This window comes from Microcaecilia unicolor, chromosome 8 (assembly GCF_901765095.1).
Source record: "Microcaecilia unicolor chromosome 8, aMicUni1.1, whole genome shotgun sequence".
Lineage (NCBI taxonomy): Eukaryota > Metazoa > Chordata > Amphibia > Gymnophiona > Siphonopidae > Microcaecilia > Microcaecilia unicolor.
This window is the reverse complement of record NC_044038.1, coordinates 206,749,549-206,770,599: the sequence shown is the minus strand read 5'-3', so window position 1 is coordinate 206,770,599 and position 21,051 is coordinate 206,749,549. Positions and strand designations below refer to the sequence as shown.

Genomic DNA, 21,051 nt, shown 5'->3' with positions numbered 1-21,051 from the left:
GCAGAATAGAAACCAATAGGAACCAATTAACCTCAAAATAAATTGAAAACTGTTTATGGAGGTGCAGCCTGGAACTGAATAAAATGGGCCCTAGGAGGGTGGAGTTGGATTCTAGACATTAAACAAATTCTGCAGGACTGTCTGACCAAACCGCCTGTCGTGTCAGGTATCCTTCTCGAGGCAGTAATGAGATGTGAATGTGTGAACTGAAGACCATGTTCCAGTCTTGCAAATCTACTCAATGGACGCTGACCTTAAGTGGGCTCCCAATGCAGCCATGGCTCTGATATTATGAGCCGTGACATAAACCTCCAGAATCAGCCCAGCCTGTGTATAAGTGAAGGAAATTCAATCTGCTAGTCAACAGGCTAAAGTGCGCTTACTGACTGCTGTCCTCATCCTGTTGGGTTCAAAAGAAACAAAAAGCTGGATGAACTATCTATGGGCTTTAGCCCACTCCAGACAGAAGGAAAAGGCTCACTTGCAGTCTAAGGTATGCAATGCACTTTCACCAGAATGGGCATGTGGTTTTGGGAAGAATGTTGTAGAACGACTGACTGATTAAGGCAGAACTCCAACACTACCTTACGAAGGAACTTAGAATGCATGTAGAGGATTACCTTGTAATGATGAAATTTAGTATAAGGTGGATCATCTGCTATGGCCTGGAGCTCACTTACTCTGTGAGCTGAAGTGACCACCACCACAAACAGGACCTTCCAGGTCAGGTATTTCAGCTGACCAAATTCTTCAGTCTGGTCTCCCACTCTTCTTATTCAAACATCTCATACCTTATTCCCTAACACGTACTTTATGCTCCTCCCAAAAGCATCTTTTAGCAGTACTCTCATTTCAGATGCATTCACATCATCTTGCAACAACCACCTCATTCTCAGTTGTTTCACCCACCCTATGGACTGATATCCCTTTACACATCCGAACTGAACTCTCGCTTCTAAGATTTAAAGCTGTTCTTAAAGCTCACCTTTTCACTAAAGCATTACCTCTGCTCTTCAGTAAGCACAAATCTCCTTGTTCACCACCCTTCACAGCGAGTTTATCCCCTGCACACTCATGTCAATTTGTCTTCTTTTCACTTTCCCTTTCCTGCCTCTTGTTCCTCCCTAGTTTAATTTTAATTACTTCTATTCCTCCCTTGGATTTTATTAAATCCCCCATGTAACTTAATTTTACCTTTTGTTTCTACCCACTATTTCCAACCATAATTTTGATTTATGAACTGCTTAGATATTTTATTATTTGCAATTTATTAATAAAGGTGAACTGTGAACCAACAGGAGTCTAGTGGCTCAAAAGGAGCTTTCATCAGTTCGATGAGGATGACACTGAGATTCCAAGAGGACGCTTTATCAACATCAAACCTCTCATAAAGCGAACAACTAGAGGCTGTACAGAGATGAGCATGTCCTTCACAAGCACTAATTAGAGAGTTGGTTTTTAAACCAGACTCATAGAGGTGTAGGAGATCTCAAGAGGATTGTGCAAAATTACAAGAGGACCTTACGAGACTGGGAGACTAGGCATCCAAATGGCAGATGACGTTTAATGTGAGCAAGTGCAAAGTGATGCATGTAGAAAGAGGAACCTGAACAATAGTTACGTGATACCTTTGTATTGCTCCATGGTGTGACTGCAACTCGAATACTGTGTGCAAGTCTGGTCACTGCACCTCAAAAAAGATATAGTGGAATTAGAAAAGATACATAGAAGGGCAACGAAAATGATAAAGGGGATGGGATGACTTCCCTATAAGGAAAAGCTAAAGCGCCTAGGGCACTTTAACTTGGAGAAAAACCGGCTGGGGAGATATGATAGATGTCTATAAAATAATGAGTGGAGTGGAACAGGTAGACGTGAATCACTTGTTTACTCTTTTCAAAAAATACTAGGACTAGGGGGCACACAATAAAGCTACAAATTAGTAAATTTAAAACAATTAAACTCTGGAATTCGTTACCAGAGAATGTCGTAAAAGCAGTTAGTTTAGCGAGGTTTAAAAAAGGTTTGGATAGCTTCCTAAAAGAAAAGCCCATAAGCTATTGAGATGGACTTGGGGAAAATCCACTGCTTGGATAAGCAGCATAAAATGTATTGTACTCTTTTGGGATCTTGCCAGGTTCTTGTAACCTGGATTGGCCACTGTTGGAAACAGGATGCTGGGCTTGATGGACCTTCAGTCTGTTCCAGTATGGCAACACTTATGGACTTATGAGGTACTCAAACAGTTTTTCTCTAAAAGCAGATCTAGGGCCTTACCCTCACACTACACGGCAAAACTTCTTCATTCAAAAGAATAACACTTCTTAGTGGAATATTTCCTGGAAGCCAGCAAAATCCTGGAGACACCCTCAGGCAGGTGCAAGGAGGTGAGCTCTGCACTCTCAACATCCAGGCCATGAGGGTCAGGGTCTGGAGGTCGGGATTCAGAAGAGTCCCCTCGTTCTGCATTATGAGGGTCGTAAAACAGTCCACTCTCTGTGGATCTTTGGAAGACAACTCCAAAAGTAGAGGGAACCAGGTTTGCCTCGGCCAGTATGGTGCTATTAAGATTGCTTGAGTTTCAACAATGTCTTCCCTACTAGAGGAACGGGAGGATAAACATACAGAAGACTCTTTCCCTAATGCAGATGACTCTAGTCTGTCCTGTGACCTGAGTCTGGAGCACAATAAGGGATTTTGTTATTTAGGTGAATGGCAAAGAGATCTACCGAGGGAGTGCTCCAAGCTCGAAAGATTTCGTGTGCTACACCCATACTGAGAGAACACTCATGTGGTTGCATGATCCTGCTCAGCCTGTCTGCCAGACAATTGTCTTTTCTTGCTTGCTAGATATGTGGCTCTGAGTACCATGTTGTAAGTTAGAGCCCACTGCTTCCTGACACAAAGTGTATATAAGCATGTACCCTCTGCTTGTTTACGTTATGTTATAATGGACTTATAATCCGCCAACTCCCTCAATTGAGATTCAAAGCTGGATACAAAGAGAAAAACTGATACAGTTTATCAGGATATACAAAAAAAAAATATCACAAACCCAACCACTTTTAAAAGAATTGAAGATCTTCAACAACTTACAAAAAGAAAAGTAACTCTCGAAGAATGAATTTCAAGAGGAAGATTGTTCCATAAATGCGGCACAGCAAGATTTAAGAAAGAATGAGAGAAAAATGCTTTAAACTAGTTGGAAAAGTCAAAAACAGGTAAGTACAACTCCTAGATTCTATAGTGGAGATTAACAATTTAACTAATTGAGATAATCCCTCTGGGCAATAACCTTCTAAAATCTTGAATACCAAACAAAGCACCTTGAAATTAACCCAGGCCTGCACTGGCAGCCAGTAAAATTCCACCAGCAAAAATGTAACATGATCTATTTTTGACTTACAATATATCAATCTAGCTGGTGAGTATTGAATTAACTGAATCTTAGTAGTCAATTTTGAAGTTATTCCCAAATATAAAGTATTTCCATAATCCAGCAAAGCTAAAATCGATAATTGAACAATAATTCTAAAATGATCCTGCAAAAAATATGGCCACAACAGGTGAAGTTGTTTTAGTTTAAAATAAGTTTTCCAAACTAAATTATTGACTGAGGTTTGTTCCACTGTCAGCGAAAAACCCAAAAACATACTTAAGAATTCAGAAACTCTCTCAACGTTAAGCTGAAACCTTTCATTGTTAAATATAAACTTCGGAATAGCAAATTTATGCCAAACCATAAGATTTTTGTTTAATCAGTATTCATGTTAAGTCGTGCAGAAGCAGAGCATTTAATAATTTTATCATCAATACAATTATTAATAATCCTAGGAATGGACTCAGCATCTTGAACAACCAGAACCAAGATAATATGTTTGTGCAGCGCTGCGTATGCCTTGTAGCGCTATAGAAATGCTAAATAGTAGTAGTAATATGAGCTCTCTTGGATGAAATGAAATAGGTCCTAGGAAACTCATATATAAGTTGTACAGAAGTGGTGAGATGGGAGAACCCTGGGGAATACCATGTAATACACTGCAACCTGATTGTCTGTTTGAATTAGGATAATTTGATTTATCAGACGATCTCCGAAAGCCTTTAGACTGTTCTATATTGCCCAGAGTTCCAAGAGATTGATAAGAAGAGACTGCTTCTGGGAGGACCACCATAACGATCGCTCAAACTGTGGTGTGACCTGGATGACATCCCCTAGATTCCTATTGGCCTGATGCCACTGAGAAGCTAGGGTCCACTGGGCTCCTGAAATGGAAATGTGCCAAGGGGATGAAATGCACTGTTGAGGCCATGTGGCCTAGCAATCTCAACAGATGCCGAGCTGATACCTGCTGGCTGCTATGAACCCGATAAGTGATTGACATTAGAGCAGTCACTCAATCTTGGGTAAAGAAGGCCCGAGCTTGCATTGTGTTTAGCAGGGCTCCTATATATTCCAATGTTGAACAGGGTGAAGATAGGGTTTGTAATCAAAGTCCTAGTAGCTCCAACAGCCGGATAGTCTTCTGCATTGATTCTTGAACAGCCTCCTGCAACGTGCTCTTAACCAGCCAACTGTCCAGGTAGGGACACATGCACACCCAGTCTGCATAGTGATGCTGTGACTACTGCAAGACATTTGGTGAAGACCCTGGGTGCAGACATGAAGCCAAATGGTAGAACGCAGTATTGAAAGTAGTGTTTCCCTACTATAAATCTGAGGCACTTTAAGACCAGGGAGCTTAGCCAATCATTTCTCTGAATCATGGGGAGAATGGTGCCTAGGGAAACCATTCTGAACTTCTCTCTGACAAAACATTTGTTCAGGGCCCTTAGGTCTAGGATGGGGCAAAATCTTCCCATTTTCTTGGTGACAAGGAAGTACCTGGAATACAATCCTTGCCCTTCCTGCCCTGGTGGAACGGTCTTGACCATGTGGGTATGGAGAAGAGCAGAGAATTTCTCTGCAAGTACTTGCTCATGCCGGACAGTGAGAAGACATGGTGGACAGTTTGGAGGTGTTTGTTGCCAACTGGAAGCGTATCCCACTTGGACTATTTGTAGAACCCACCAGTCAGAGATTATAATGGGCCACCTTTCTTAGTAAAATTTCAGCCTCCGTCCTTACCGGTAGGTCGTCCAGAACAGATACTTTGACTGCAGCTATGCTCCTTTGGAGCCAGTCAAAACTTGCCCCCACTTTTGGCTGGGAGCAGGCTTTGACTTCTGTGGATGGGACTGGCAGGCCCAAGGGTGTTCGGTCTGGAGCTACTGCTGTGGATGAACAGAAGAAATAAACCTACGTGTTTGAGACTAATAGGTGCTTTTCGAGCCCCCCCCCCCCTGAAAATCTAGCAGATGAGGGTGCAGACGGAGGCCACTGATACCATCCAGTTCCTTTCACTGTGGCCTCCGTCTGCACCCTCATCTGCTAGATTTTCGGGGGGGGGGGGGGGGCTCGAAAAGCACCTATTAGTCTCAAACACGTAGGTTTATTTCTTCTAGCATGTCCATGACCGGTCTGTGTCAGACTCAGCAAAAAGGTCTTAATAAGACTGCCCCCGTTTCGGCTGGCTGGAGGTACGTCTAGGCCGTGGGGTCAGGTGCCAAGGTGCCTGCTCACCTCCCCTTATGTTGAGCGATGTCATGCATGGGGAGGCACTGGCACCGTTGCTTCTTGAGGCATAGGGGTCAGAGATCACACCACAGGGGTGTCATGGACTTCGGGGTTGGAATGGCCAAGTGTTGCGGCTTGCACAAGTGCCCTCGATGCCTGAGCGCTTGGAAACTGTAGAAACCCTGCCAATCCTTTCTCAACATTGGCTCGGAACTGGTGCCGGTGTGAAGACAGCCTGTGAATGGTTGGTGCTGTATCGGAAGCAGAGGACCGGCTGCACGGGTGCTGTGGTGATGGCACCAGAATTAGAGGGGAGCAGTCCTCTCTGCACCCACACTTCTCGGCTGCCGGTGATGCTGATGCTTCGGAGCTCCTGGCACTGTGTGTTAAAGGGGACTGATGCTTCTTGACTTTTGCCCAATGCTTGTCATCAGTGTACCTTAAGTACATAAGTATTGCCATACTGGGAAAGACCAAAGGTCCATCAAGCCCAGCATCCTGTTTCCAACAGTGGCCAATCCAGGTCACAAATACCTGGCAAGATCCCAAAAAAGTACAAAACATTCTATACTGCTTTTCCCAGAAATAGTGGATTTTCCCCAAGTCCATTTAATAATGGTCTATGGACTTTTCCTTTAGGAAGCTGTCCAAACCTTTTTAAACTCCACTAAGCTAACTGCCTTTACCACATTCTCTGGAAACAAATTCCAGAGTTTAATTACACGTTGAGTAAAGAAAACTTTTCTCCGATTTGTTTTAAATTTACTACATTGTAGCTTCATCGCATTTCCCCTAGTCCTAGTATTTTTCGAAAGCGTAAACAGATGCTTCACATCTACCCGCTCAACTCCACTCATTATTTTATATACCTCTATCATATCTCCTCTCAGCTGCCTTTTCTACAAGCTGAAGAGCCCTAGCCGCTTTAGCCTTTCCTCATACAGAAGTTGTCCCATCCCCTTTATCATTTTCGTCGCCCTTCTCTGTACCTTTTCTAATTCCACTATATCTTTTTTGAGATGTGGCGACCAGAATTGAACACAATATTCGAGGTGCGGTCACACCATGGAGCGATACAAAGGCATTATAACATCCTCATTTTTGTTTTACATTCCTTTCCTAGTAATACCTAATATTCTATTTGCTTTCTTAGCCACAGCAGCACACTGAACAGAAGGTTTCAACGTACCATCAATGACGACACCTACATTACTTTCTTGGTCTGTGACTTCTAATGTGGAACCTTGCATGACGTAGCTATAATTCAGGTTCCTCTTTCCCACATGCATCATTTTACACTTGCTCACATTAAACGCCATCTGCCATATCCTCCAGACCCCTGGGGAACCCCATTATCTACCCTTCTCCATTGAGAATACTGACCATTTAACCCTACTCTCTGTTTTCTATCTTTTAACCGGTTTTTAATCCACAGTATAACACTACCTCCTATCCCATGACTTTCCAATTTCCTCTGGAGTCTTTCATGAGGTACTTTGTCAAACGCCTTCTGAAAATTCAGATACACAATATCAACCAGCTCACCTTTATCCACATGTTTGTTCACCCCTTCAAAGAAATGTAGTAGATTGGTGAGGCAAGATTTCCCTTCACTAAATCCATGTTAACTTTGTCTCATTAATCCATGCTTTTGAATATGCTCTGTAATTTTGTTCTTAATAATAGTCTGTACCAGTTTGCCTGGCACCGACGTCAGACTCACTGGTCTATAATTTCCCGGATCTCCTCTGGAACCTTTTTTAAAAATCGGCGTTACATTGGCCACCCTCCAATCTTTCGGTGCTCAGTGTGCTGCTGCGGCTAGGAAAGCGAATAGAATGTTGGGTGTTATTAGGAAGGGTATGGAGTCCAGGTGTGCGGATGTTATAATGCCGTTGTATCGCTCCATGGTGCGACCGCACCTGGAGTATTGTGTTCAGTACTGGTCTTCGTATCTCAAAAAAGATATAGTAGAATTGGAAAAGGTACAGCGAAGGGCGACGAAAATGATAGTGGGGATGGGACGACTTTCCTATGAAGAGAGGCTGAGAAGGCTAGGGCTTTTTAGCTTGGAGAAGAGACGGCTGAGGGGAGATATGATAGAAGTGTATAAAATGAGTGGAATGGATCGGGTGGATGTGAAGCGACTGTTCACGCTATCCAAAAATACTAGGACTAGAGGGCATGAGTTGAAGCTACAGTGTGGTAAATTTAAAACGAATCGGAGAAAATTTTTCTTCACCCAACGTGTAATTAGACTCTGGAATTCGTTGCCGGAGAACGTGGTACGGGCGGTTAGCTTGACGGAGTTTAAAAAGGGGTTAGATAGATTCCTAAAGGACAAGTCCATAGACCGCTATTAAATGGACTTGGAAAAATTCCGCATTTTTAGGTATAACTTGTCTGGAATGTTTTTACGTTTGGGGAGCGTGCCAGGTGCCCTTGACCTGGATTGGCCACTGTCGGTGACAGGATGCTGGGCTAGATGGACCTTTGGTCTTTCCCCAGTATGGCACTACTTATGTACTTATGTACCACGCTCGATTTTAAGGGTAAATTACATATTACTAATAACAGCTCCGCAAGTTCATTTTTCAGTTCTATGAGTACTCTGGGATGAATACAATCTGGTCCAGGAGATTTGCTACTCTTCAGTTTGTAGAACTGCCCCATTACATCCAAGTTTCTCCGACTCGTCAGCTTCGAATACCATTTCTGGCACCGGTATCCCACCCAAATCTTCCCTGATCGTCCCTTTTACTCCATGGTCAACTAGCGGTCCAACCGATTCTTTTGCCGGATTCCTGCTTTTAATATACCTAAAAAATTTTTTACTATGTGTTTTTGCCTCCAATGCAATCTTTTTTCGAAGTCCCTCTTAGCCTTCCTTATCACCACTTTGCATTTGACTTGACATTTCTTATGCTGTTTCTTATTATTTTCAGTCGGTTCCTTCTTCCATTTTCTGAAGGATTTTCTTTTAGTTCTAATAGCTTCCTTCACCTCACTTTTTAACCATGCTGGCTGTCGTTTGGTCTTCCAACCTCCTATTTTAATACGCAGAATATATTTGGCCTGGGCTTCCAGGATGGTGTTTTTGAACAGCATCCACGCCTGATGTAAATTTTTGACCCTCACAGCTGCTCCTCTTAAGTTTTTTTCACCGTTCTTCTCATTCTATCATAGTCTCCTTTTTTAAAGTTAAATGCTAACGTATTTGATTTCCTATGTATACTTACTTCAAAGCTAATATCAAATCCGATCATATTATGATCACTGTTATCAAGCGGCCCCAGCACCATTACCTCCCGCACCAGATCATGCGCTCCACTAAGGACTAGGTCTAGAATTTTTCCTTCTCTCGTCAGCTGCTGTACCAGCTGCTCCATAAAGCAGTCCTTGATTTCGTCAAGGAATTTTACCTCCCTAGTGTGCTCCGACGTTACACTTACCCAGTCAATATCAGGGTAATTGAAATCACCCATTATTATTGTGTTGTCCAGTTTGTTTGTGTCCCTAATTTCCTTTAACATTTCTGCATCTGTCTGTTCATCCTGGTCGGGCGGACGGTAGTACACTCCTATCACTATCCTTTTCCCCTTTACACATGGAATTTCAATCCATAGTGATTCCAAGAAGTGTTTTGTTTCCTGCAGAATTTTCAATCTATTTGATTCAAGGTTCTCCTTAATATACAATGCTACCCCTCCACCAATTCGATCCACCTATCACTACAATATAATTTGTACCCCGGTATGACAGTGTCCCAATGGTTATCCTCCTTCCACCAGGTCTCAGAGATGCCTGTTATATCTAATTTTTCATTTAATGCAATATATTCTAACTCTCCCATCTTATTTCTTAGGTTCCTGGCATTCGCATATAGACATTTTAAACTATGTTTGTTGTTCCTATTTACATCATGCTCAGTACTTGACAGTATTCATTTGCAATCTTTTGTCTGATTTTTATTTTCATTTAAGGACACCTGATCTACTATGGTCTCTTTTGCAACCTCACTATCAGGATACCCTATCTTCCATGTTTTGGTAATATCTTTGAAAGATACCTTATCCCAAACCATGCACTTTTGAGCGACTGTCGGCCTTCCCTCCATTTCTAGTTTAAAAGCTGATCTATCTCCTTTTTAAATGCCGATGCCAGCAGCGTTAAGGTGGAGCCCATCCTTACCTTGATGCCGATTATATCAAATCTGATGCAGATTGGTCCCAGGGCTTGCTACCAGTGCCCGATGTCGAGGGAGGTAGAGACCTTCTTGATGCCAGTGCACCCCCAGCGTCACACGAAGCCCTGGCAGCCATCAGGGGCGATGCTTCCGATGCCGACATCACTAGACCAGACTTGAAGAATCCAAAAAGTTCCCTCTGGCGGGCCTGACGTGCCTTCTGTGTTCTTTTCTGCATTTGTAAGCAAATAACACAGATGGGACATGGTCAGGCCCCAAGTACCCCACATACCAATTATGCGGATCAGTGCAAGATATCACCCGATTACATTGGGTACATCTCTTGAAGCTACTTGGGGTCTTCTAGAATGGCAGCTAAATCAAAAGGCTCAATGGTGAGGTGAAAAAGGGGCTTACCTCAAACTGAGCTCAGTGCTCCGGACTAAGAGGGTTTCTGGAGCTGTGAAAAATAAAGAAAAATTAAAAATGCTGAAAGTACTAATAAAATTAAAGGGAAAAGAAAATAAATATTTGTGAAGTAACAAAATTGCCTAAAAAAAATGAAAGGAGAAGCGCTGAGGAGAAGAAACACAAAATGTGACCTCCTTGCTCCGCAGAAAAAAAGAAAACTGAGGGTCCTGCACTCACACGCTGGGTGGGAAGGCACTCATGCATGTGTGGTGGGGCCATTGCCAAAAGCCTGTAAAAGTTACAGAGAGCTGAGTAGTGTCCCATACCGGGCTCCATTAGGATGACGTCAGCCAGATGTAAGGATACCATTGTCCTGCTTGACCTTGGAGAATCTCTGTTCCAGTTCCCTATTATGCAAATCATTACAGGACTTACTGTGCCAACAGGGAATGCTAAAATTGAGAAGAAACAGTCTCGCAGCACCAACAAATGGAGGCAGAATCCTTCTTTTTTGTTAGATCCAAATAGCTGAAACAGATCGGTCAGGAGACAGATTCCAAAAAGTATGGTTTGCAGAACCTATAAAATATAGATGTTTAATGGCATTGATGAATTAATTGATATGGCATTGCAACTAGAGAAAACATTTTTCTACAAATATCATGAGAAAGAATGTCTTTGCAAGCTGGGATGTGTTTATAAACTCCTTGGGGTGTAAAATTCTAGAGAGTTTCTTTCAGGTTTTTGTCTGTGAGCGAAATACCTTAGAATTATCTAGCATCTTGGATATATATATTTTTTGTCAATTGTGAGCACAGAAAACACCACACAAATAAATAACAGTTTGAAATGTCACCAGAAGCCTGATATAAGATCTGCTACAGTTAAGTACAAAGAAATACATTTATTTTATGTACTCCGTGTACATTATACTGCTCAGAGACTTGGTCCTATGTCTAAATACTCCAAATAAGTATTTATGTATGGATTTATTTTTATTTGTAAATTGCTTTGTTGCCAGCATGTGAAAGGAAGTATATCAAATTTTAATAAACTAAACCAATACTTCTGAAGTATTTCATTGTGTCAAAAGTACTGATTGCTTTCCAAGCCACAGAAATAATGCTAAATCAGGTTCAACAGTGATGAATCATTAAATCGACTGCTCTTTCTGAAAAATACTGCAGTTTGACAGGTCTCAAATTAGTAGGCAGGCTAGAACAGACACAAATTATAATTCTAAGCACAAGTGAAATGGTTTCTGATTCAGCAGTTTCCCCCTGCGTCTTTGGGCTCTCAGATCAACAGGAACAGGGCTAGGATGTGCCTTTATTTGTTCTTACCCTACATCTTCTCCCAACTTTCTTTAGTACAGTCATGGCAGTGACAGTCCTTGGCCAAAAGCCATGCACCAGGTCTCCCTCCATTGCCCTGCAATCACAGGCCCTAAATCCAGCCACTGGGAGGTGTCATGTGATGACTTAACCCTTCATTGCCCCAGGTACAACAGTAGTACAATGTACTATCTAGACTGTGAGTCCAATAGGGACAGACCTAGTACCTGTAAAGTGAAGCTTAGGTCTAATGAATGAATGACTGCATAGAGGAAGACCTGTAAAGGAAATTGAATCCAGGTCCCTCCGCAGGTCACTTAAGGTTCTCGGTACGTGAGATATCAGCAAGGGGTACACGGCACCTGGTGCCCAACTAATGCCTTCCCTCCCTGCCAACAGTTGCTCACCTACAAGGCCTGTCTTCCTATATCTGCAGCAGCAACAGGAAATAGAAACTGCGTCCTTTCCCTCCCTGTCGCTTCCCTGTTCCCTCACCCGTTACCTCCTGGACTCTGTGGCTGCAAGCAAATTGAAACCAGGTGTAGGGCCATAGCCTTGTGTGCACTGCTAACATCTCTTGCTGGTCCTGCCCCTCCGAAACAAGAAGTTACATAAAAGGGAGCAGGACTAGCAAGAGCCACCAGCCATGCACACAAGCCTATGGCCCCATAACTGGTTTTGGTTTCCTTCCAGCCACTAAGTCTAGGAGGCAGCGGGACAGGGAGCAGATAGGCAGCAAGGAGGGGAAGGATGAAGTTTCTATTTCCTGTTGCTGCTGCAGATACAGGAAGGCAGTGACCGGGGATGGGGAGTGGTAGGAAAGAGCGAGATGGGGCAATGTTGGTAATAGAAGGAGGGAGAAAGAGAAAGAGATAGGTGATGGTGGTGGTTGATTGGTGGAGAGGGACTGGAGAGAAAGATGGGACAATACTGTATAGTGAGGGATGGGAGGAAAGACAGAGGTGTGATGCTGGATGTGGGAAGAGGAGAGAGGAACAGGGCAGTGCTAGATGATGGGGGAGAGAGAGATGGGGCAATGCTGGATAGGGGGCAGGAGAGATAAGACAATGCTGGATGGTAGGAGGGGAGGAGTGAAAGATGGCACAAGGCTGGATGGTGGAGGGAGGAGCGAGAGATGAGACAATACTGGATGGTGGCTGAATGGTTGGGGGAGGAACGAGAGATGGGACAATGTTGGATGGTGGAGGGAGAGGAGCAAAAGATGGGACAATGCTGGATAGTGGGAGAAGAAGAGAGAGATGGGGCAAAGCTGGATGGTGGAGGAGGGGGAGGAGAGGTGGCAATGCTGGAGGTGGAGATGAGATCCTAGATGGCCAGAGCAGGGGGGGAGAGATAGAGGGCTTTTTTGGATGGCGCAGGGTGGGGGGGGGCACAGAGGAGATGTTGTGGGGGGTGGAGGGAAGAGACAGAGAGGAGATGCTGAATGCGAATGGTGAGAAAGACACATAGAGAGGAGATGCTGCATGGCTGGGGATACAGAGACACACACACACATAATGGGGAGATGGATGATGGTCATGGAGAGAGAAGGAATGTCAAATCAACACCTCCTTGTCAAATGACATTGACAAAGAGGTGTTGATGCCCCTCTACAAAGAGGTGTTGATGCCACTCTACAAGTCGTTGGTGAGGCCCCACTTGGAGTATTGTGTTCAGTTTTGGAGGCCATATCTTGCTAAAGGTGTAAAAAGACTGGAAGCGGTGCAAAGAAAAGCTACAAAAATGGTATGGGGTTTGCGTTGCAAACTGTACGAGGAGAGACTTGCCGACCTGAACATGTATACCTTGGAGGAAAGGAGAAACGGGGTGACATGATATAGATGTTCAAATATTTGAAAGGTATTAATCTGCAAACAAACCTTTTCGGGAGACTGAAAGGTGGTAGAACTAGAGGACATGAATTGAGGTTGAAGGGGGGCAGACTCAGGAGTAATGTCAGGAAGTATTTTTTCACAGAAAGGGTGGTAGATACGTGGAATGTCCTCCCACGGGAGGTGGTGGAGATGAAAACGGTAATGGAATTCAAACATGCGTGGGATAAACACAAAGGAACCCTGTTTAGAAGGAATGGATCTATGGAATCTTAACGGACTCCTACAGTCTGCACCCTGATCGTGGCTGAACAGATATGGATGAGTTGGAGTGTAAATTTAAAGGGGCTTCGACATTAGCTTCAAAACTTTTAGTATAGGAACAGTGCTGGGCAGTCTTTTACGGTCTGTACTCTGTGAAAGGCAGGGACAAATCAAACTCAAGTATACATATAAAGTATCACATATCATGTAAAATGAGTTTATCTTGTTGGGCAGACTAGATGGACCGTTCAGGTCTTTATCTGCTGTCATTTACTATGTTACTATGAACAGGAGACCCTGGCAAAAAAAAGTTAAGAGAAGCCAGAAGAAAGTACAAACCAGATACTAGAATCAACATGATTCGAAAAATAAAATTGTATTTTCTATTTCATGATTATAATATGACAGTTTTTTAAATGTAAATTTGCCAGAGCTGACCACAGTTCAGGGCTACTTGGTTAAAATTTGTTTGACTTGGGAAAGTTGGAAACACTGACAAAGTACATATTGAGGTCCCTCTGGACTCAGCTTCCTCTATTCAGAGGTTTTCCCTATGAGCAACAGAATATATAGGTGTCTCTAGGATTAGCAGGTGCTAAAAATTTAGCGCGCCTACAGCGCGGCTTAGTAAACAGGGCCCTCAAGTGCGAACAAAAAAAATATTGTCAAAAGAGAACATACTCACAACTTGTATTGTCCTTTAAGACAGTACCTTTCAATTTTAACTTGTAAGACATAACTTGAGAAAGGAAGTTTAACATTCCTAAAAGTCTAGGAAATCATAGCTCTTTAACACAGTGGTTCCCAAACTCTGGGTTGGGACTCCAAATGTGGTCAGAGTGTCAGTGAATGGTGGTCACAGAAATAGGATCCCTCTGGATCTCCCTGTAGTGGCAGTCTGCAAGGGGATTCCTGTTAAATTGGAAAGCCATCCAGAGAATTAAGGTCTATAAGCGTACCCTGATACACAAAGCCCTGTGCTGAGTGCTTTCACTGTTGCCACTCCTGCTGCTACTGCCTTTATGCTTTGGATTACAGGAGTAGGAGGAAGAGGATGACAGAGGAGAGGGGAGTGGAGGATCCATTTTTATTTTCATCATTTAGGGTCATGTCAATTTTTAACTGTTGAAATGGGGACACATTGGCTAAAAGTTTGGAAACCAGTGTTTGAAACATTTTGGGACCAGAGCTTAAAGTAATTCTTAATGATACTGAAAAGAGAGCAAAGGATCAAGGTGATCAACTGCAAATGATACAAAAATCAATCAAAATAAAAAAGTTGCTAAGTCACCCAGTTCCAGAGGGGAGACTTTTTGATCAATCTTTATTTTGAATTTACATTTCAAAGCAATGTGCTATTGGTAGTTCCCTATTCTACCAACTCAAAGAAGCAGGATGGGCCCGAAATCCACTTCCTGATCTAGGTAATTTGGCATCTCTGAAAAGATCTTCAAATGACTGTGGACAACAAATTAAGAGCCCTGTTTACTAAGCCACGCTATAGGTGCACTAGTGTTTTTAGTGCACACTAACGATAGAGTTTAGTGCACGCTAAAAACGCTAGCAACCTTAGGAAATAGGGCCCTAAGAATGGGCTAGGATAGTGTAGGAGGAGTCTGGTAGAAATGACGAGATATTTATTTATAAATCTTTTTATACCCTCTTCTTGGCAAAACCATTGAAGATGGTTTACAATAAAAGTCAATAAAAAATAAAATTAAACTTTAAATAAAAATTAAGAAAGAAATTCAAATAAAAATACAATTTAAAAAAAAGACAAATAAGGTTTCAACAAAAATTAACAAATCCACATAAAAAAACTCATCTATCATGTCATAGTAACATAATAACATAGTAGATGACGGCAGAAAAAGACCTGCATGGTCCATCCAGTCTGCCCAAGACAAACTCATATGTGTATACATTACCTTGAATTTGTACCTGTCCTTTTCAGGGCACAGACCATATAAGTCTGCCCAGCAGTATTTCCCGCCTCCCAACCACCAGTCCCGCCTCCCATCACCGGCTCTGGTACAGACCGTATAAGTCTGCCCTCCCCTATCCTCGCCTCCCAATTACCACCCCCTCTTCCCCCCACCTGCTCCGCCACCCAATTTCAGCTAAGCTTCTGAGGATCCATTCCTTCTGCACAGGATTCCTCTATGCATATCCCACGCATGTTTGAACTCCGTTACCGTTTTCATCTCCACCACCTCCCGCGGGAGGGCATTCCAAGCGTCTACCACCCTCTCCGTGAAAAAATACTTCCTGACATCTTTCCTGAGTCTGCCCCCCTTCAATCTCATTTCATGTCCTCTCGTTCTACCGCCTTCCCATCTCCGGAAAAGATTCATTTGCGGATTAATACCTTTCAAATATTTGAACGTCTGTATCATATCACCCCTGTTCCTCCTTTCCTCCAGGGTGTACAAGTTCAGGTCAGCAAGCCTCTCTTCATACGTCTTGGAACGTAAATCCCATACCATCCTCGTAGCTTTTCTTTGCACCGCTTCCATTTTTTTAACATCCTTCGCAAGATATGGCCTCCAAAACTGAACACAATACTCCAGGTGGGGCCTCACCAACGTCTTATACAGGGGCATTAAAACCTCCTTTCTTCTGCTGGTCACTCCTCTCTCTATACAGCCTAGCAATCTTCTAGCTACGGCCACCGCCTTGTCGCACTGTTTCGTCGCCTTCAGGTCCTCAGATACTATCACCCCAAGATCCCTCTCCCCGTCCGTGCCTATCAGACTCTCCCCGCCTAACACATACGTCTCCCTTGGATTTCTACTCCCTAAGTGCATCACTTTGCATTTCTTCGCATTGAATTTTAATTGCCAAACGTTAGACCATTCTTCTAGCTTCTTCAGATCTTTTTTCATGTTTTCCACTCCCTCCGGGGTGTCCACTCTGTTGGAAATCTTGGTGTCATCCACAAAAAGGCAAACTTTACTTTGTAACCCTTCGGCAATGTCACTCACAAATATATTGAACAGAATCGGCCCCAGCACCGATCCCTGAGGCACTCCACTACTCACTTTTCCCTCCTCCGAGCGAACTCCATTCACCACCACCCTCTGGCGTCTGTCCGTCAACCAGTTCCTAATCCAGTTCACCACTTTGGGTCCTATCTTCAGGCCGTCTAGTTTATTTAAGAGCCTCCTGTGGGGAACCGTGTCAAAAGCCTTGCTGAAATCTAAGTAGATGACGTCCATAGCACGTCCTTGATTTAATTCTCCTGTCACCCAGTCAAAGAATTCAATGAGATTCGTTTGGCACGATTTCCCTTTGGTGAAACCATGTTGTCTCAGATCTTGCAACTTATTGGCTTCCAGGAAATTCACTATCCTTTCCTTCAGCATGGCTTCCATTACTTTTCCAATAACCGAAGTGAGGCTTACCGGCCTGTAGTTTCCAGCTTCTTCCCTATCCCCACTTTTGTGAAGAGGGACCACCTCCGCCGTTCTCCCATCCCTCGGAACCTCTCCCGTCTCCAAGGATTTATTAAACAAGTCTTTAAGAGGACCCGCCAGAACCTCTCTGAGCTCCCTCAGTATTCTGGGGTGGATCCCGTCCGGCCCCATGGCTTTGTCCACCTTTAGCTTTCCAAGTTGTTGATACACACTCTCTTCTGTGAACGGCACTCTATCCACCTCATTCTCAGGTGTACTTTTGCCAGTCCCTCTCGGTCCTTCCCCAGGGTTTTCTTCAGTGAAAACAGAACAAAAGTATCTATTTAGCAAATTGGCTTTTTCTTCATCATTTTCTACATAGCGTTTTGTTGTATCTTTTAGTCTCACAATTCCCTTTATAGTCTTTCTCCTGTCACTAATATACCTGAAGAAGTTTTTGTCTCCCCTCCTTACATTTCTAGCCATTTGTTCTTCCGCTTGCGCCTTCGCCAGACGTACCTCTCTCTTGGCTTCTTTCAGTTTCATCCGGTATTCCTCCCCGTGTTCCTCCTCTTGAGATTTTCTATATTTCTGGAACGCTAACTCTTTAATCTTTATTTTCTCAGCCACTTGCTTTGAGAACCATATCGGTTTCCTTTTTCTCTTGCTTTTATTTACTCTCCTTACATAAAGGTCTGTGGCCCTGTTTATTACTTCTTTTAGCCTGGACCACTGTCCTTCCACTTCTCGTATGTCCTCCCAGCCCATCAGCTCCTTCCTCAGGTATTCTCCCATTTTGTTAAAGTCAGCTCGCTTGAAATCCAGGACTTTGAGTTTAGAGTGGCCGCCATCCACATGAGCCGTTACATCAAAACAAACCGTTTGATGGTCACTGTTTCCCAGGTGTGCAGCCACTCGGACATTTGACACACTATCCCCATTTGTGAGCACCAGATCCAACGTGGCTCCCTCCCTCGTGGGTTCGTTCACCATTTGTCTGAGCAGAGCACTTTGGAAAGCATCCACAATCTCTCTACTTCTTTCCGATTTTGCAGACGGAACCTTCCAATCTACATCCGGCAGATTAAAATCTCTCAACAACAGCACCTCTCTTTTCTTCCCCAACTTTTCAATATCAGCAATCAGATCTTTATCTAGTTCTTCCAATTGTGTCGGGGGTCTATAGACAACACCCACGTGGACCAAGGTTCTATCCTCTCTTTTTAAGGTGATCCATATCGCTTCTTCCTTTCCCCAGTTCCCTGTCATTTCAGTTGCTGCGATATCATTTCTCACATACAGAGCTACTCCTCCACCTATACGTCCCTCTCTACCCTTCCTCTACGGAACAGATAAGATTTCAAAGTCTTTCTAAAGCTAGGCATGGATAATATATTTTTAATCTCTTCTGGTAGTTTGTTCAATTCTCCCACAGCCAAATGTCTAAAAGCCTTCTTACCCCATTTTTTTTCTTACTGAAAGAGACTTTCTCAATAACTTTTTCTGTGCAGAACATAATGACCAGTTTGGAGTTGATACCTGAATACATGAACATGAGGCACCTGTTACATTAAAATCTTAAAGCTTAGCAATGATATCTTAAATATACTATGTTCATGTTTGGGGGTTTTTCATGATGTCTATGATTACTTTTTATGCTGTGAGCACTTGAAAAGTTACAGTGTTGCCACAGATGTATGAGACATTTTCTCCTCTTCACTTAGTAGTCACGTTTTATTTCACTGTGTGGGAGTTCCATAAAAAGGAGGACACATTGAGCCAGTCCAGGTTTTACTTCCACAATGGAAGTAAAGTCCAGACTGGCTCAGTCTGTCATTTCAGGGCCTGGAGAACTTGCCTCCTGCTTCTTTGGCCTGACAATTTGGGGAACTCTACAGCCACTCTGGTCCTGGACTCTCACTTCCCAACTTCTTCAGAATACATGACTGGAGGGAGACTGTGTGTGAGCCCCTCCAATTGTATTTGTCACACCACAGAATGTGTGACTTGGCATCTCTGGCGTTATATAAAATCATGAGTAGGGGTGGAATAGGTAAATTGGGAAACACTGTTTATCCTTTCAAATTGTACTAAGCTAGGGAACATGGCATGAAACTAATATTTATTTATTGCATTTGTACCCCACATTATCCCACCTTTTTGCAGGCTCAATGTGGCTTACAGAGTGTTGTTATGATGTAGTCATTACATGATCTTAAATACAATCGATAATAGGCTGAAGGTAGGTGAGGATTTAGATGGAAAGGTGTTAGGTAAGGTAGTGTGAGAGGTGTTTTTTGATGCACCTGAGTGGTAATAATAATAATAGCTACCATACTCTTAAAATATATATATATATATATATATATATATATATACACACATATGAGAAAGTATATTTTTCAGTCAACATACAGGCAAGTTGGGGAATGTGTTGATGGAAGATGTGGTTAAGGCAGTTAACACAGTTGGATTTAAACGGGGTTTAGAGCAGAGCTTCCTGTGTACTTCAGACAGATTTCTGAAGGAAAAAAAGGTCCATAAACCTCTATTAACCCTATAGACCTTAAATACAGGAGCCAGCTTTGTGGTTGCAGTGGGTGGTATTCAGCAAATTACGTCACTGGCTGTAGTGAGGGGTCATTTGTACTGTGTTTGGCACCCCCAAGTATTTTAAAATGTTTGCAGGAGCAAGAGGTTGAATAAAAATTTTAGTTTTGTAGCAGTTTTATTTATGAGGCGGGGGCGGGAGGATTGTGGAGATGCGGGGGGGGGGGGGGGGGGGCGGTTCACTGCCAGGATAGTTTGGGTATTGTGATGGGGAGCGGAAGAGTTTAAGTCAGAGACTTCCTTGATAGTGGAGTTTAGACGTCATTTTTTGAAGTTTTGGCGGGAAGCCCCTCTCCGAGTCCCAGTGAACCTACTTGGTTAATAAAAGTCAGGTACTTCCAGCGGCCGCCGTACGTGTAGTAGCGCGAAGGCGTTTGGCCATTATCAGTTATCGCCAAGTGTCGCCAGATACTGAGCGAGCACCAGATGAAAGCGGCGCCGTGGAGGCAGCAAACCACCCTCAAACGGGGCCCAACCGCCATCTTAGGCCACAGGTCAAAGGTGGGCAGGCGCAGTAACAGCCAAGGTGCCCTCCGGACAACACCACCGTCTCACTCCCGAGGGGGGACGGTGTAAAACAGCAGCGACTGAGTCGTCCCCCCCCCCCCCAACTTTCTTTTCCCTTCCCCTTAATATACAGCGTGGACGAGGGAAAAGCCGCTGTTAAGTTCAGGGGAGAAAATACCGTGCAGAAGGCGGCATCCAGGCGTTGTCGCTCTGCCGTCTTCCCTCCGAGTCGATGGTACGGCCCAATCTAGGCGCGACTGCTTGGTTAAATGCAGGTCGCTCGCTCTCGCTCACTTTACTCGCTGTAAAGTGCACGCGGTAAATCATAGGGTCTTACTCGCGCATGCTGCCTTTCTTTTTCTGTTGTAAATGTAAGAGTTTTTTTTAATAAATATGCAACATAGTTTGTTCAGTAAAAACTACTTCTCTAGAGAAGGTGATTATAAAATGTATTATAAATACAACGCATTTCTTTACCAGCACATCATTTGTTAGATAAATATTTACATGTGCTGTTATTGAGAAAAGAAAATTAGAATAACATTGCACTTCTGACCTTCTTTTCTCTCTTAAAACAATGTACATACAACCAGGGCCGGCTCAAAGGATAGTGGTGCCTTGTGCCAACTTGCTTGGCGCCCCCACCCCATTGTAGTCACCTCCGACACCCTCCCTCCAACCCTCTCTTGGGCTATGGGCTGGTATCTCACCCCTTCCCACAGGTCTAGTCCCTCCTTGTGGATCTGGCACTGCTGTCTCCCTCTGAGGTGCTGGCCGAACGCAGCCTGTAGTGCTGCCAGACCGCAGGGAGGGGAAAGAGAAATGGGACTTGATATACCGCCTTTCTGAGGTTTTTTGCAACTACATTCAAAGCGGTTTACATATATTTAGGTACTTA

At 43.5% G+C, this 21,051-nt stretch overlaps 1 protein-coding gene across 2 annotated transcripts in view; it reads right to left on the bottom strand.

Moving 5' to 3' along the window:
- LOC115476692 (androgen-induced gene 1 protein-like) overlaps positions 1-20,132 on the bottom strand; it is a 46,722-nt gene extending 26,590 nt beyond the window's left edge. For both annotated transcript variants that reach the window (XM_030213216.1, XM_030213217.1), the window contains exons 1-2: positions 19,961-20,132; positions 10,647-10,790 (exon numbers count right to left, since the gene is read on the bottom strand). In XM_030213216.1, coding sequence (XP_030069076.1) covers positions 10,647-10,790; positions 19,961-20,128 — 312 coding nt within the window. In that variant the 5' untranslated portion in view covers positions 20,129-20,132. The remainder of the gene's footprint in view (positions 1-10,646; positions 10,791-19,960) is intronic.
- Between the last annotated feature and the right edge of the window lie 919 nt (positions 20,133-21,051).